Source organism: Cygnus olor, chromosome 4, assembly GCF_009769625.2.
Source record: "Cygnus olor isolate bCygOlo1 chromosome 4, bCygOlo1.pri.v2, whole genome shotgun sequence".
Taxonomy (NCBI): domain Eukaryota; kingdom Metazoa; phylum Chordata; class Aves; order Anseriformes; family Anatidae; genus Cygnus; species Cygnus olor.
Window position 1 is genome coordinate 20,492,780 of NC_049172.1, and position 17,373 is coordinate 20,510,152.

The following is a 17,373-nucleotide window of genomic DNA, read 5'->3' on the forward strand; positions in this document are numbered from 1 at the left end:
AGCTGGAATCTTTCCCACCCTTATACAGGTCACTACCACTTACAGTGACAGATCATTAGTGGTAGTTGCCACCCACCTAATCAGTGCCAGAAGTAATGAAACTCTGCCTGAAGGCTTCATCCATTTATCTTCAGTAATTACTGTGAGATTCAAGGATGTGGAGATCAGGGTGAATCTTGAGGGAGGGACGTGTTCTGGTAGAAACAGGTACTTCCAACTGCTTCTCAAATCTGTCTCCTTTAACATGGAAGACCATCACCTTAATGTGAGGCCTCATCACCTCAATCAGGAGCACCATCACCTCAGCATGGGGTCGGTCACCTCAACCCGAGCCACCACCACCTCAGCATGTGGCAGCATCGCCTCCACGTGGAGCCCCATCGCCTCAACCCGAGGCAGTATCACCTGAAGCTGGGACCCTGTTACCTCACCACGGGCCCCCCTCACCTCAACCTGAGGCCCCATTTCCTCAAGCTGGGTTACCATCGCCCTAACTTGTGGCGCCATCACCTTAAGTTCGGGTGCCGCCCCCTCAGTGTGGGCGTTATCCCCTCGGCACGGGCGCCATCACCTCAGTACGGGGCGCCATCACCTCAGTACGGGCACCATTCCCTCATCGAGCACCCCAACTGTCTCTCCAGCTCCCGAAGGGCTGAGGAAGGAGGGAAGGGAGCCGAGACCCCTCCCAGCACTCGTCTCCCTTCCCGGCCCCCTCAAGCACCGCCTCTCCCCGCCCGGCGACGCGAGGGGGCCGGCCCGGGCGGCGTACGAGGCACTCATCGAGACGGCGGCTGCAGCAGTGCTGCGCCGTTCCTCTCTTCCCCTCCTCTCTCTCCGCCCGTCCGTGTGAGTATCCGCCCCGGCTCCTGCGCGGTTACCACAACGAAGCCGGGGGGAGGCGGCGGTTGTTCGCCCAGGGCTGCCGGCCCGCTGTGGCGGCGGCCGGGCCTCCGGGGTCCCTGCTGCGGGGCGCCGCTGCCTCCTCGCCGAGGAAGGTGCCCGGAGAGCGGGTGTGCAGCGGGAGCGGGTCTCTGGCGTTTCCCTTCCCCCGCCTCTGGTCAGTTTTGCCCTGAAATGCCAGCTCAAACGAGGTGGGAAGCGCGTTTCTTTATTGTTGTTGTTTATTTAATTTTTTATTAAGGACTTTGCTGTCTTACTACTTCGGTTGCCGCCTGAGTGACACGTATGTAGGTGTCCCTCGAGTGCGTGGTGCGTGCTATGTTGGGAGGGCTTCTGCTGGTGCTGAGCCGCCAGGGTTTAGTCATGCTGTCCTGAAACGCGTTTTGTGCAGTGTTGCTGTGTGGTGCCTGCTCTCCTTGCTTCTCGGGGAGGTTGGGGAAGAAGATTTCCTCCTGAGGTACTTGCACAGCACCGGCCCTCCCCGGTGGAGTTACAGCATTGTGCGCACCATCCTCGGAGTTACTAGGCTGTGAGGGGTGCGCAGGGGAAGCTCGACCAGAATTTAGTGTTTTATAAAATGTGTCTGTTAAGTGACTAATGGTTGGGTTTATTCGGTAGGAACTAAGTCATCCGAAGCGATTGCTGTAAACAGCTCGCCTCGTGCATGGTAAATCTTTGCGAGTTGCATCTTTGCTGTTTCCTCAGGACAATGGTATTGTAGCTCCTCCTGGCCTGCCCAGGGCTGTATTTTTCATTGCTGGGTCCCAAGATGGGACCCAAGTAGTTTGGAAGAATAACCAGCCACCAAATGTCTTGGGCCCATATGGATTTGTGTGGAAACCCCAAGAGGTGACTGTAGAGTTACCTAGAGGTACAGTTACCAGAGATAACTGTAAATCCTGGGCCTTCCCTGCCTATCACTTCTGTGGCCCCTGCAGTTGAGCAGAATAACTAAATCCCTTCCAAAGTGTCTCAGCGAGATGATACAACAAACAGCAATGTGTGTCATGCTTGTGAAGCCCTGTTTGCTCTGGAGTTTTCACAACATACTAAGGAAGTCAACACTTTAAAATATGTTATGCCCTAAGACATGCTAAACTACAACTTAAACTACCTTTAATGCCTTGCTGAAGTGTTTCCAATGTTGTTCTCTTGAATCCAATTTTTTAGAAGCTGGGTTTTGTTATAGTATGCAAAGGCTTACATTTGTCCCTTCATACTATAAAACATATAAGAAGTATTTAGTGTTTGCGTTTGGACATTTATATATTTATAAACTTTGTGGTTAAAGTTTGCAACATTCATGGAAACATGACAGGCAAGAAAGCTGCAGGTTGGAATGACTATAACAGAAATAGCAGTGCAAAATTTTTGTTGGACCTCTGCATTCCTCTGTTATGAGGTGTTCAATATAGAGTATCAAGTGTGTTTTGTGCATTATTGCTTCTGTGGAAAAAATAGTTAAACTCTTTCTCCTGAATAGGAAGCTTCTTGGTAGCAACTGATCACTGGAGTTGTCAATGGAGGGAGAAAAAAGTTGCACAGAAAGTGAAATTCTTCAGAGAAACTGTTTGAAGACTAAAATGAAGTCATTGTTACTAGAAAAGTAATCACCAGATGTTAGTTGAAGAACGGGTTCATAAAATAATCAGTCTTCAAATCTTAGGACTCATTTTTTTGGAATGCTTTGAGCTCTTTCGATGCTTTTTCTTAGTCATTTTGTTGTGTTTGCATTGTTCCTTTGTATTTTCTCAGCCTAGATATTCCTTGTAATGGTGTGAAATGGAGAGTACAGAAAAGGAGACAACAAGGAATTTGGGGACATACTCTTCCTTTTGGGGTGGGCTTAGAGCTTTTTATGACCTAGTGGGTTTTTTGACTTGTTTTTGTGCTTTCCCATGGTTAAAAGGGTATTCAGAGGATCCTGTGTTTCTGCCTAGGACTTAAAAGGGTTCAGATGGTCATCAGGACTGCACAGTTGGTTGAGGCTTTGAAAATGAAGTTGGATGATCTCTCTAGAGACTTGACCCAGCAGTACGTATAAGTACTACTTCAAGGAGGCTTTCAAAAGTTGCAGTAACATCCCCTCAGATTTATGGGAAATGGGCAGGCTGTTATGATAACAGGTGTACCCTCAGTGCTTCCACCAGAGCTGCTCTTTAAAGCTTTTTCATTCTTTGCTTTCCTGGTCTCATGCTCAACCAAGACTGGTGATAGTAAAGGTCTAAAACAAGCCCTATCTTTCTTGACAGAGGTATTTCCCATCCAGCAGTCTGAACTGATGGCGGTGGTGGGTATTTGGTGGTGGTGGTGATTTGGTGGTGGGTATTTAACAATCTTGAAGTGTTTTATTTTAATAACATAATATAGAGAATCCCAGGAAGCCCACCCATATCATGATGAATTTAAAAGACAGCCCTACGTTCCAGTATTTTATCTGTTTTGCTATAGTAAGGCTTCTCATCTGAAGAAATGAACAAGTCATAAAAATAAAATGCAAGAGAGGATCTCGAGAGGCCTTTACCTCATTTGCCCTGCACACACTCTGAGGCAAAGTGCATATACTTGGACTGAGTGGTAGTTGTTTAAGCTGTTCTTTGTGTATTGATTTAGAGACTGTACTAATGTACTTCCCCCTGCTCACCTGTACCAGTCAGTGCTTCTTCCTCTTGGATAGAAACATCCTCACTGAAAATACATGAATTACGTCTCATCTTCAGCAGCTGTGGAGAATGTGGTCAGCATCTCTTTAAATGTGTGTGTATTTCCCCAGTTGTGATAACAGGTGTTTTTAGCAGGTGTTTTGTGCATTGTGGGTACAAAACTTGCATTTAATTTATCTGTGTGGAAACACATCTATGCCAAGTGTTCAGGGAAGTGCTGATGACATGGCTGTTTGTGTAGCTAGGTCACCAAGCATACTAAATCTGTAACATAGGAGCACGAGCAGGCTTCTGGTATTCTGGAGTACATTGTGACTTACCAATTGCTGAACTCTGTCGTTAGTTTGTAAAATGTGTTTCTTCCTTTTGGCCCTGTCATCTGCTTTTGGGACCAGCACAGACGGCAAGTCCAGAAAATGCTGAGTTAAATGGCATGTGCATGATATGGATGGTCAGCACGTGGATGAAAGTGTCCTGACCTCTATTTGGGCTTTACTTTTGAGCTCCGGCTTCCCAGCCGTGGCAGGTGAGCATCTGTATATTGTAAGTGTTTTTGGCATGTATCTCTACTGTTTGCAGTGAATGAGGCAGGAGCACAGAACAGACACAGGTGGTTTGTTACAAGGTGGGGATAATGGGGCAGTTACTGCACAAATATTGGTGAAAGTTTTTCCTCGTGTTTGAGTGGTATGCTTGCAGCTAAAGGAAGGCGTGCACAGAGTCCCTAGGCTGGTGCACCAGGCTGATGTCTCGTTAACCCCAGCCTTTTTGAAGTGGATTTGCTCAAGTGTTGCATTAAAGGAGGAGTTGTTCTCTGTTATCTTGCAAGCGGTGGACCCTTCCAGGTAGGGGGAGCAGTGTGTGGCAGTCCGCCCACAGGTGTGGGTGGCATCACTTCTCCATGTTCACAGGCAGGGCCAGAAGCTGCTGGTGTTTTTATCAGACAGAATATGATTCTTTGTTTATTTTTATTCTAAGCTGCTTCTGTTCCCTCTGGGTTTGGAGGGTTTGCTGACGACTTTCCTGGGTTTCTCAACAGTAAGCAGCAGCAATGGCCTTGTTACACAGGCATCATCGCAGCCATCATTTAAGCTCAGTAGTCTCCAACCCAGGCTTTCCTCTCATGAGAATGAGGTTTATTAAGGAGCAAAACTAAACTAACCACTTCCCGCAACATTTGCTAGGATACACTAAAGAAAAAATCTCCGTGCTTGTTTCCTCAGCAAGCACGTCCTTGTGGCTAGAGCTGGTGTCTTTCCTTTGCAATCCTGAGTGTCGTTTGGCCTCTAGGAGAGCTCAGGAGAGATCTTTCCACCAGGAACTGCGGCCTCCTCAGTCATCTGCACTCTTTTTGTTTGATGGGAACATAACCAAGCGACCTTTGCTGGAGAAACAAATTACAGAATGAAGAACATGTAGCGGCAGGGAGAGTGTGTGAGTGAAGTCCTGAAGCTACAGGTCCACCTCCCTCAGTATATTTTGGCTTTTCATAGTAGGGGAATGGCTTTTTTTTTTTTGGATCAAGTGGAACTATTTTTTTTTCTCCTTCTTGTACATTAACTTCAAGGCCTTTGCCCTGCGGTCATCCAGGGCTCTGTGGTGGTCATGTGCTCTCATTTGCTCTAACAGATGATGGCAATTGACTCTGTTCCAGGAGCTTCTAGTGCCCACTTCCCGAACTGAATCCTTGCTTGGAATAGGCAGGAGACTCAGGACTTTCTGCTGGGATCCTTTTAAAGGATTCAAAGTACTGTGGAGCATCTCCAGTGGGCCTGCCTCTGTTTGTAGACGGTCAGAATGATCTTCTGAGGGCTGACCTGACATAGGTTTGAGAGTTAATAGGCTGTATTTTACAGCCTGCAGAGAAAATGCTTTTTCCTTTGAGTATACAGCGGAGAAAACCAGGGCAAGGAGGAGGAAAAAAAAAAAAAGGAAAAGGGGCAGCAATGGCAAAATTTTTAGTGGGGAATTCCCTCGTGGGAAATGGTTTCCTGAGAGAGATTCTTCCTCCTTTGCATGCTGTGTTGCTCTTGGTAGCAAAAACGAAACCTTGAATTTAAAGAGGAGGTAAGTAGGGCTGGGTGTGCACAGCGAGGCACATGGCTGGAGGCAGCTGCACTGCTTGATCTCAAACACTGTGATTGTATCTGAGAACAAACTAAGTTTTAGTTCAGTCTGTTTTACATGTTTTAAGACTTATATTTTCCTGTTTTTCTCTCTTATAAGTTAAACAAGCCCTCATAAGTTGTACTTTTCCAATCTTAGAAATTTTGTTGCACCTTCCTAGGTGCTTTCAAATTTGCTCACTTTTTAAGTGTCAGCCAAAAATGAAGGAGGAAGGGCAGGAAAAAGAGGGGAAGGGCCAGCTTTGAATTAGCATGCTTTTACACGGTAACTTGTTTACTGATTATCATTCTGCAAATGGTAGTTAGATGACGTGGTTAGCATTTTCACCCTCTCCAGGTACACCATAGAATTTGGTGGTCAGCATTAATGAGGGGTTAGGATCCTTGACAGTGGGGCAACAATTAGAGCCAGAGGATTTGGGAACATCCTAACCAACATCTGCCACTGGCAGTATAAAACTTTAATTGAGACGCTTTAACCTTCCAGCCCCTTAGCTCTCAAACACTTTATTCTTCTGTCTGAGATTGGGAGGGTGGGTCTCTGTTCTGAAAAGCTGGAAATTTCCAGCTGAAAGGGGGGTGTCTGTGGAAGCAGTGATTGTGCAGGCTGGGAGAAGCTCTCTGGCTTTGTTAGTTCTTTCCAGATCGCGTACCAATATTACTTACAAAGGAAAATTGATAACCTTCAACCAGAAGGTGTCTTCTTATTGCTTCTGATAGAGGGTTTCATGACAGGAAGCCACAGAGAGCATACATCTTTTGAAAATAAATACAGTGATCATTAGAACTAACAGTTAATGAGAAGCGTTTGGTCATGATGACAGTTTCTTGGGATTTCAGAATTTCACTTGTTGGTTCTGTATTTTAATAAGTGTTCCCTTAGCAGAACTCTGAACTTCTCACAGAAATAAAATGACATTCTGCACTGTATAGAAAGGGCTGTGTGTGCACAGTTTGTTTATTAAATTAGACGTGGTTCATCAGCAAAATTGCTTACTCTGTATTGCTGCTGCTTGGCAGATTCCAGCTCCCTTAAAGACCTTCTGGCTGCGTGAGGGGAATAGGAACAAAAAATACCATCTCTTCATCCGTTTCCTCTCATTTGTTTTTAACAGAAACTACAAAATTAATTAAAGTTTAGTTTGTGAATGATCAAGAGTGTCACTGAGAGAAAGGGACCGATGTAGCGCATCTGTTTCCCGTTAAGAAGAAGGCTGGAATAGTTACGGGGCTGTGCCAGAATGTGGAAGGAACGTTTGGCACTGAACTGACTGGCTGCTGCTCCTCAGGCACAGTAAGGCTGATAAACTGCATTTCTTCTGGTAACGGCCGTCGTTGTCCATTAATCAGTTCTGGCTCAGGCTTTGTGGAAAACTGATAGTTCAGCTATTTGAAAGTCACGCGGAGCGGGAAGACGTGTCCCTTGGCTGGTGCTGGAGGTGGGCAGGGGTTCATGGGCCCCTTGCTGTTTCCTGTCACATTTTGTCACCTATTCTCTGTCCTCTTGCCACCATCTTGAGTTAAATCCCTTCTTCACTTAAGAGGTTGTGTTCAGCAAAGAAACATCTGAGAAGTCTCCGTGCAACCACTTAGTATCTCATCACCTGTAATATAATCCCAGTTTAGTATCTCATCACCTGTAATATAATCCCAGTTTAGTATCTCATCACCTGTAATATAATCCCAGTTTAGTATCTCATCACCTGTAATATAATCCCAGTTTAGTTACACTTTCTGAACTGGGCAGCATTACAGAAGCAAACAGTAGGTTACACAACAGAGTTCTGTATTTCAACCTGTACTAGTGAGTCTGCATCCATCTGCGAACCTGGTGTTGCCTTAGCTGTGTACGTACAACAGTGCTAACGGTAGGTCTCATGTGCTTGAGACAAGTGAAATATGCCACGTGTCCACTTTTACCAATCAGTCATAATTAAACAGTGTCGCGTTACTGTCTTCTGATTCTTCTTCTGTGATGTACGTTTTCATATATTCACATACATTATCCTTTTAGGAAGCTGCTCCAGGAAGCCTTGCAGGAATTTGTATGGCAGTTGGGCATTGCAGGCTGTGCAAGCTTCCCTGAAGCCAGGGATCACAGCGAGTGACGTGCATTGGAAAAGTTTCCAAATTCCGTGTAGCATTTCAAGTTAGGGGTTCCCAAGTGTTTTATTCCTTTGTTCTGGTGTTCTGAGAGGGGTTAGGTACTTAAAGAGTTTCTCTTAGGCCACCAAAGTTGACCTTTGCTTGCTTTTTTTCATAGTGTTTTCAGGTTTGTACAATATGTAACCTTATTAAATCTCTTCAGTTCTTTGTCTTCATGGATTTTAAAACCACAGGAGATTCTGTACCTTCTACTTCTATACTGTCCTTTTTGTACTTGGGGTGCGTATTTCAAATCCCTGAAGCAGAGCAGTATTTGAGAAGTGGCAAGATAACTGAATGACGGTGACCTTTGAAAATCTTGTATTTTGAAATGATTTTAAGTAGAGGCTTTCTTGGGAATAGTCTTGCACTTTCAAAGCAAGCTTAGGAATTCCTTTTTCACCCTTGTTTGCCATGGCAACAAATTGTATGGGTTTAAGGGAGAGCACCTCTTGAAATATTCTCGTTCTCCTGCCTTGCATAGTTGCTTCTACTGTCTTTGTTCTTGGTTTCCTTGAGTCTGAAGAATTTGATGGATTTATTAATTGCATTTTATATATATATATATATATATATATAAAAAACCTGTGACAAATAGGAGAAAAGTGCTTCTAGCTAGCTGGGAACAGCGGTCTATGTTACTGACTATTTCTGTTTTGGTTGTATTTCCTTTTTAGTTCTGTATATATCCCAATAACAAGTGGAAACTGTTATATCCCCCCCTACTACATGCATGATTTTCATAGGATCTAACACCGTGTATTTCTGGAAGAAGTATGACACGACAGGAGCAGATCTGTAGAGCGTACCAGCACTGAGGACCTGATACCTGTGCTATAAGCATTCGTCGTCCTTTTGTTAGGACGAGCTGTTATCCGGTGCCATGAAGTGACTGGTAACTACTGGTCTGAGTGCGCTAGGTTAGTGCCTGGAGCACACGTTAGAGGTTAGTTTCATCTGAAACAAATCAGGTTTGCTTACTGTGCTACACAGCGCATTGTAGAGTAAGGACTGCCAAGAAAAGCAGGCTTCTGATCCAAACTAAAAGATTAACGCTGACACACCCCACATCTATTACAGTTTAACCTAGGGAGCCATGGATCTTTGATGTAAATTGAAATTGCACCTCCTTTTTGTTCTGAAAGTCCACAGTTTGGACTGCTGTGTCAGCCAAGGTAAGGACCACCACACAGAACCAAGGTTTCTAAAACGAAACCCAAAGCAATAATACAAAGAGGTTCTAGCTTAAAGGGACAAAACCCAGACACTTCAATTAGATGATTGTTGTAGTTAAGGCACTGTAGCCATCAAAAATGTTTGGATTTCCTTGGGGATGAAAGTCTTGAGGTCGTCATGGCTTTTGTTCCCGTGAAATAATGCTTACTGGCCTAATAGAAATAGGTAAGCCATGTACAATAAAGTAGAACCAGATTTCATTATGAAACTCAACTATGGAGTTGTCCCTAGCTATGTAACGTAATTAACTGCAGAATTATAAATTACTAGAGCTAAGAGAAAAAAGAACAAAACTATTATACTGAAAGCGCGCTTGCATCTTTTCTTATGCTAACCTTTGGAAACGTTTTCTGATGGTTGCAGGAGACACTTGGTGTTTCAGTATGGACTGCTTTGAAGATGTATCAGATGGTGAAGTGGATCATGCTTTCTTTGACAGTGATTTCGAGGAAGAGAAAAAGAAAAGTGAAGAAAATGGTGAATGTATCGAGAAAGGAAGTACGAAGGAAGTGACTCTTTCAGACCCTGAATTGATTGCTAATTCAAAGGTTGCAAACTGTTGTGAGGAGGAAAGCAAAGAGAAGCAGGAAGATTTGCAGAAGGATCAGTCCGTAGAAAGCAGCACAGACCACCCAGGGGATGCTTCATCTTTGTCACTTTCTTCAGCTTCAGAGAATGCAGGTATATCTGGAACAATATCTGCAGCAAGCGGGGAAATGCCAGAAAATGTTCTGGCTGGAATCCCCAAAATAGTTAAAGAAGGTGAAGAAGACTATTATACAGATGAAGAAGACAGTAGTGACGATGGCAAAAAACAGAAGGTTAGACCAAAGTCTGCTAAGCAGTCTAACAATGCAAAAAAGGCTAGCAAAAAATACACTAATATCAGTTCCTCTTCCTCCTCTTCTTCCTCCTCTTCCTCCTCATCTTCATCCTCGAGCTCAGATACGGATTGCTCTGATACAGATTCTGATATCTGTTTATCGGATTCATCACATTCTTCCTCAAAGAGGAACGCTTGTAGCGTGGCTCTTCTGTCTCCAAAACAAAAATTCAAGTCAGCAATAAAACTAACAGAAGGAAAACCAAAGCTTGGTGATTACTTGGAGGAGTCTGAAGACACGGTGACCGATGTAACACCTCTGTCAACTCCAGACATCAGTCCTATCCAGTCTTTTGAACTTGCAGCTTCAAATGATAAGAAATTAAAAATAAAAAGACAAGAAAATGTGAGCCAAGAACTATATGGTAATTTTGAAGAATTTAAGTACAACATAATTTTTAAAAACTGAGGCTGGGAAATCCAATCTTATAAAAGTTTTTTTGTTTTTTTTCCCCCCTCAGATTCTGAGTTTGATCGCAGATATAGTCGAAAAGTCTTGCATGATGCCATGGACCTGAATCAGCTTTTGAAAGGTGACTCTTACTTTTTTTTTTAAATAAAAAAGTGTGACATTTGTATGTTGTTGAGAGTGATACAGAACTGAATTCTAACAGAAGGGAAGGGTTGGGTTTTGCCAGTTGTATTGTTAAAATGTTTAAAATTAAGCTGTGTTGAACTCATTGAATTCTTATATATATATGTATATAGTATTGATTGTGCAGTGGAAAGAAGAAGCATGTAGGAGCCCATGTAGGTATGTGTATACATAGAAGTAAGATGTACGGTAAATTCCCAGGTAAGATTTGATTTATTAACAAATTGAATACTAAAACTGTACGTGTATTTTAAGAAATCATGGCTTACTAGACAATGCCACAATTAATTATCTAAATTAAAACGCTAACTTTCCTGATAAAATGCTGGATTCTCAACCTTCAAAGTTGAAAGGTAGTCCAAAACCACATTACACAATAAAGAGAATTCACGTATTTAATCATGTATTTAAACTTCTAGTATCTTTTTGATAGCAAAACAGAATTATTTGATTTTTTTATGAACTGTCAGCCTTCTGAAATACTATAAAGGTGGGTAAAGATACTTGAAAGAAAGAATGAACAGATGATCTTTACTAAAAACTTGAGTGGTTACTTCTTGCCAAAAGAGTTATTACATGTTAAAAATGGAGTCTGAGAGAGAGAACTTTGTATCTCTTTCGCTGTATTCATCCCAAACCTTTGTTGTATGGGGTGAAAAAGCACTGGATAATTTCATGTGTGTTTTAAGATCTACATGATGTTCTCGGTCTTGTTTTCGTGGCCCAAAGTTCTCAGTAGTAAGCTCTCTAGAATAAAAGAGACTCAGCTCAAGAAATCTGCTGATCTCAAGTGAGGTAAGAATTTTAAAGTCTGTCTGGTGCATTTTGACATTAGTTGCTATATTATGATAGATCTGGCACGATGAAAGCTGCTTGTTATTTTTCTTTACCTTGTACCTCGCTAGACTGAGCCTATAGTGAGGAAGGTTTCAAAATATGTTGTATGCATCATCTAACTTTCCATGTCAGTGAAATCCTCATCTCTATTCATAGGAAATTCTGATTGTAAGAAGAACAAAGCTGGCCATCAAGAAAGGTAGAGCTGATTCTGGACTCTGACAGTCCTTGTGCTGCAGCAACTCCTTCCTGTTAGAAAAGGCTTCAACTACTTGTCAAAACGTGATGTTAGAAGAGGTGTTGCTAGGCAATTGAAATGATGATGTCCTGCATCTTTGCTTCTTGATAGCAAGAAGCTATTTAATGACTGGTGATTATGGAAGGATTCATCACATCCCTAAAACCAATGGGTATTATAGCTCAGAATAAACATTCTCAGAGACAAACTTGTTTGAAGGAGGAAGTTTTTCTCCCCAAACTGAAAACCAGTTCTAAATAACAATAATAAAGATTGAGTAATGAGAAGCAGAATTCATACAGTCTGGCAGTTAATGTTCCCAATTAACATGCATATTACTCCCAAGTGCCTCTCCAAGCTGGCAAGCACAACATAGCTTAATTACTTTGGGTATTTTGAAGTTTAAATGGGGCAGGATTATTAATGGTGGAAAGTAACTAGTCTGGGAAAATAGGAGCTAATCTCATTCTGAATTAGTGCTTCCAGGTTTTTCTGTCCTTTTTTTGTGTGTGTGAATCACTTTCCTCCACTCCTTCCTCCTGACAACCTGCATGAAATGTCTGTGCCTATCCAGTTCTGATGAACATGACTTAGACTGTTCTCACTTGAAGCACAGTTCTGAGTGCATGAATCAGTGTTTAAATGATCTTCAGGATGTCTCAGATTTTGCTTTAAAGTATAAAATTTTTCCACTAATCTATACTGATGGAACAGTTTAAATTTTTTTGTCAAATGTAGCTGGGTCTAAGGATTTATAGCAGTTTTGTGAGTCTGATTTCTCAAGGTCCCCAGAAATTTGCAGAATTTCAGTGTCATCTGTTACTGTGATGTTTCTAGGAGATATGCAGCAATTAATTTTTATATAAATCTATACATTGGTGGTGTGAACACTTGGGAAGACCTGAATCTCTTGTATTAGAAAATAATCATAAGAACAAAGAAAGGGTAGAAATCTATTAAAGGCTCATGATGTTCAAACAGCAAGTTTTGATCTAGAGCAGCAGTCTGGTTATTAAGCAGAGAGGTAGTTCATGTATCTTAAAATATAATTCATTAAGTATTTAGAAGAAAATTTGCAGCTAAATTAGAAATGAGCTACAATAGCTTTTCTTCTGTCTTATACACCCTTGATACATATTTGTGCTCTTATTACAAACTATTCCATTTTTATAAGCGTTCAAAAAAAATCCCTATTTAGACTAAAAAAAACCCATGCCCTTCTGTCTCCTAAAGCTATGTTTGTTCTTGATAGGCATCAAAATTTAAGTTATGCTATTCTGAATAATTTGAAGTCTCACAGATAACAATTTTAGTTTTAATTCACGTGTTCTGCGTGAAGCATATTGCTATTTGAATGCTTTTAGTTGGGAATTACCATGCAGCTCTATCACTGATACTTTAGAAATATTTTTAGTGACAAGAAGTGTGAATGAGAAACTGATAAACATGAGTGACAATACTTGGTCGCTACATCTAAAAGTTGTCTGTGTGTGTGCGCTGTTATTGAGGTGAGCATTTCCAAGTACTGCAGCTTGCAGCGAGGCCTCGGTTCACCCCATGGAAAATAACTGAACCAGTTTTAGTCAAAACGGCAGAACCTTACTTGGTAACTGTAGCTGAGAGTGAACTGAAGATTATGCTTGATAACTGGAGAGAAGCAGGTTCTGCACATTGCCAGAGACAAATAAAGCAATGAATGTAGTCCCTACGTTTGTTATGCTGGAATCAAGCTCTGTTCCACAGGAAAAGGAAGCAGTGAGATGAAACATGCAGTTTTTGGAACCTCCTGGTTGTGTGGCTGCATTGCTGTGGCTTTGCAGCAGGCTGATGAAGGCAGGGCATGGGAACAGAATATTCTTGAGAGCAGATGCAACATGAGGAAAGACAGATAAGGAAGAAGTCGTAGAGCCCAGGTATCTGTAAGCTGCAGTGTCAAGATATGGTGTGCACGGCAACTTTGCCCCCACCATTTCTGTTGTGTGGAGCCCACAGTCTGCAGCAGGAGGAGTCTCGGTAGAAACTGCATGCGTGGTAAAAACAGAGGTTGTGCAGAGCAGACAGACAAACCTGGAACGTATTGCATCGATCGCTGCAGTTTGTTTCCAAATCAGTCCTGCAGCTGTGTGACGCTCAGCTCAGAGCAGCTTGGAGGTGGGGTGGGAGGGAGAGCCCCTCCACAGCTCCCTCCCTGCCCCACTCGTACTGAACCCTGTGACTGCAGAGACAGGAGTATTAAAACCAGCCTGGGTCATGGTGCAACCTAGGCCCAACTGGGCCATATTATTCAGGTTACTGGACTTTATGATTGCTTATTAATTATCGGGTTTATCCATGATACTGCTTTGGTAGCTATGAATCCCTGGAGGGTTTAATTGCTTGTTAGTTGTTTTTTTTCCTGCTCGTGAAAATTACTTGCCATTTGGGTAGTATGCCTATTTAAAATGTATGCTAAACGTCATCAGTGATGCTTGAATTGTCATTTTTAGACATCAAAGACGATACTTAGGAGACTGATGTTATTGCTTTACCATGCTAAGACTGATACCGTGTAGCTGATCGCTGCTGTTATGGTACATGCCATATGTATGTGTGATGTGTAAGAATTACTGTAGCATTGGAGCTGCGGGGCCACACTGTGCTGGAATTTAAATATCTTACCAATGTGGCCACGCGCTATTTCAGTTATTCAGCGTTAATAAGGTTTGTCTTTTACAGACTTCTCACTCTTCCCCCCATCTGTGTGGAAAACATGTAGGTGTGATTATGATTTTTGAAGCAGAAATGTAGTTCTTTGGTTGTTTCCTAGTTTTACATAGATTTTTTTATATATACACCATTCTTTTAGAGATATTTTAGAAAATTAGAATAAGAACTGACTTGGCAATATTCAGCACCCATAATAATAAATGTTAGTTATCATCCTTTTTTTGTACTCGTGTGCAGTCTGAACACAAGGAGGGAATGAAATACGCCAATGTAAAGAAATAGTATCCAAAATTTGTTTTTGGAAGTGTTTACTTAAAGCTGCTTGTTAGAAAGATGGGAATAGAAATCTTGAGACTTTTCTGGTGCTGTTTTGCTTGATCCTATGTCATGATCCAGTATCCCAACTTATTTTAAGGAATTTAGGTTTTCATAGAATGGCTTGGATTGGGAGGGACCTTTAAAGTCCACCCGGTCCCACGCCCCTGCCATGGGCAGGGACACCTCCCACCAGCCCAGGCTGCCCAAAGCCCCATCCAGCCTGGCCTTGAGCACCTCCAGGGATGGGGCATCCACAGCTCCTCTGGGCAGCCTGTGCCAGGGCCTCACCACCCTCTGAGAGAAGAATTTCCTCCTAACATCTAATCTAAATCTCCCCTCTTTTAGTTTAAGACCATTCCCCCTTGTCCTATCGTCGTCTACCCAAGTAAAGAGCTCTTCTCCATCCTTTTTATAGGGCACCTTTAAGTATGGAGAGACCGTTATGCAGATGAAGAGATGTGTTAGGCACAGATTGTGAATTAAGCACCCCTCCATTTTCATTTCATTGTGCCACAGACTTACTCTCTGGCTTTAGACGAGTCTTTTGGTTTCTGGACTTCAGAATTCAGAGTGGTTTGGCAAAAATGCTGTATATATCTTTATCTGAATTTACATGGGTATGAATACAGTTGTAATGGGATTGCACAAGGTATTTAAAGTACTAAAGATTTAGTACTTTGTGTGTTCTTCTCTGTAAAATGGGGTTGATACCTGCTTATTTTACAGAAGTATCTGTGAGAATTAGTTTGTAAATCCATGGTATTAGCTATTATTAACCTGAGGAGGTGGTGTGATAGGGTAAGTAGGACATTGGGCCACAGACTGAAGACTGAATTCTATCCTTGAAGCTCTCACTGACCTACATGCTCTCTGATGAATCATTTTGCTTTTTCTGTGCCTGAGATTTTCTATTATGGAAAAAAATTATAGATCACTTGGTGAAAAGCACTGTGATGTAAATATCATTACTATGAAAGTAAAAAAACCTGTGTTTCTGAATAAGGCTATTGTAGAAAATTAAATAGCAGCTTCAACTGAACATGTAGCAATTGCTTTAACTTCTTGGCTATAACTTGTGAAATTTGTCTGCACCTGTATGGTATTTGTTCTTTCTTATGACATCAAGAATAAATAGCAGCCCTATTTAAGCATACATTGGTAAATAGGAATGTTTTTACTTGAAAATCGTATTTTCCTTTTCTTCAAAAAGCATCAAACCAGGAATTCTCCAAAATCATTTTTAAAAATTCTGTAGCATGAAGTAATGGATAGTCAAGGAAATATTTGCACTGAAGTACTACAGGGGAATAGATTCAGACCGAACCTATTAGACATCTCTGAGGAACTGTGGTTTAATCCTTTCATATCTTTCAGATTTGTCACAGATACGGTAGTGGAGCAGTATAAAACAAAACACCAGGCAAACTCAAAAGTGTAAGCACTGAAGCAATTTAACGCATTTTCCTGCTGGGATTGCAAGAGAGTGAAAGATGCATGATTTTAATTTTAGCCTTAATGCCATTAGGAGAGCTGTATCATCCTGTCCTAATGCATTTGACTTGCTAATTATCACTTGTATTTCATGTAAGGTTTGGTCGTCTTTAGTCTGCAAGGTCGTTGCAATGCTCACAAATTGAAAGCAATAAACAGCTTGTTTATTGCTTTAAAGAAAGTCAGGTGTCTCTCCATGGAAACCAGCTTTCATAGAAATCCCATGAATACCAGAGAAATTTCTTTTACGGCTTTTCAGCAGATGAGAAGTAACACTGTGCGCTGTGCAAGTCTTTATGCAAATGCTACTACTTGTTTACTCCTCTCCCCAAATTATTGGTTTATGGTCCAGATAACCATGAAGTGGTTATCTGTAGTAGGGATTTAGATAAATTACTTATTACTCATTAGTAGAGTATGAAGATATGGATAAGTCATATTTAATTGTTCCAAGACTTGAGGAGAAGGACAAATTGCAAACGCTTCAGAACCTTAAATCATAACCTGAAGCTTTAGTTTTGCCTCACGTTATTATTGGCCACTGCAAAAACAGTCAGGTAAACCATTCAAACACTTATGTGTTGTGATTAAATAGCAGCACAGATATGTTATTGAATAAATCAACAAAAAGGTTGCACCTGGTGATCTTTCGAGGCCCCTTCCAACCCAGGCTGTTCAATGATTCTAAATGGCTCAAATAACTTTTGAAGCACAAATACTTGGGTTAACACTAACTGTACCTGAAGTACTTAATAGCATTTAAAATAAATGCATTTACCTCTTATGTGGGATCTTGACTCATTTATGGTGGTGTTGTTGTTTATTGCTGGTGAATTCTCCCTGTTTTTGTAGGCTTTTGTTGGCTTCACTTAAACTTCTGTTGCTGTTCCTGTGAAAGCGTGGCTTTTGTTGCCACGAAAAATGAAGCACGTTCAATGCATATTGGACGTCAGTTCCTGATATAAATAATATAATTTTGTGTCATAGTAAGTGAGCAGGGAATAGGAACATTTGACACTGTAAGCAGTGTCTTATAATAGTGCGGGTTGGTCAGGTTTTCAGCCAGGTGGCTTGAGAAGTAAACTATTGCTGATGGTGATGATTACGAGTTACAGGGTCAGGGACCTCACTGCAGGCACAGTTGAGTACTTCTGCCAAAAGTGATAGACTGGGACTCTGGTTGACCACAGAAATGACGTCACCACTGCTTCAGGAAAACCTGCAGAAACTTTAGC

General features: G+C 41.8%; 2 protein-coding genes and 1 long non-coding RNA gene across 11 annotated transcripts in view; 1 reads left to right on the plus strand and 2 right to left on the minus strand.

Moving 5' to 3' along the window:
• Nucleotides 1-618, minus strand: part of SNX25 (sorting nexin 25) — an 89,883-nt gene extending 89,265 nt beyond the window's left edge. The window contains exons 1-2 of the mRNA XM_040554467.1: nucleotides 511-618; nucleotides 77-237 (exon numbers count right to left, since the gene is read on the minus strand). The gene's annotated coding sequence lies outside the window, so the exon portion shown is untranslated. The remainder of the gene's footprint in view (nucleotides 1-76; nucleotides 238-510) is intronic.
• Nucleotides 619-707: 89 nt separating this feature from the next.
• CFAP97 (cilia and flagella associated protein 97) overlaps nucleotides 708-17,373 on the plus strand; it is a 29,660-nt gene continuing 12,994 nt past the window's right edge. The window contains exons 1-6 of one of the 9 annotated variants that reach the window (XM_040554468.1): nucleotides 853-1,091; nucleotides 2,841-2,934; nucleotides 3,514-3,657; nucleotides 7,704-7,789; nucleotides 9,434-10,318; nucleotides 10,415-10,486. In XM_040554468.1, coding sequence (XP_040410402.1) covers nucleotides 3,599-3,657; nucleotides 7,704-7,789; nucleotides 9,434-10,318; nucleotides 10,415-10,486 — 1,102 coding nt within the window. In that variant the 5' untranslated portion in view covers nucleotides 853-1,091; nucleotides 2,841-2,934; nucleotides 3,514-3,598. The other 8 variants (XM_040554474.1, XM_040554469.1, XM_040554473.1 and 5 more) reach the window with 8 other exon arrangements.
• Nucleotides 6,537-7,698, minus strand: LOC121068923. Its single transcript, XR_005819142.1, has 2 exons — nucleotides 7,393-7,698; nucleotides 6,537-7,293 (listed from the first exon to the last, which is right to left on the minus strand). It is a non-coding gene; the product is annotated as an uncharacterized LOC121068923 (long non-coding RNA).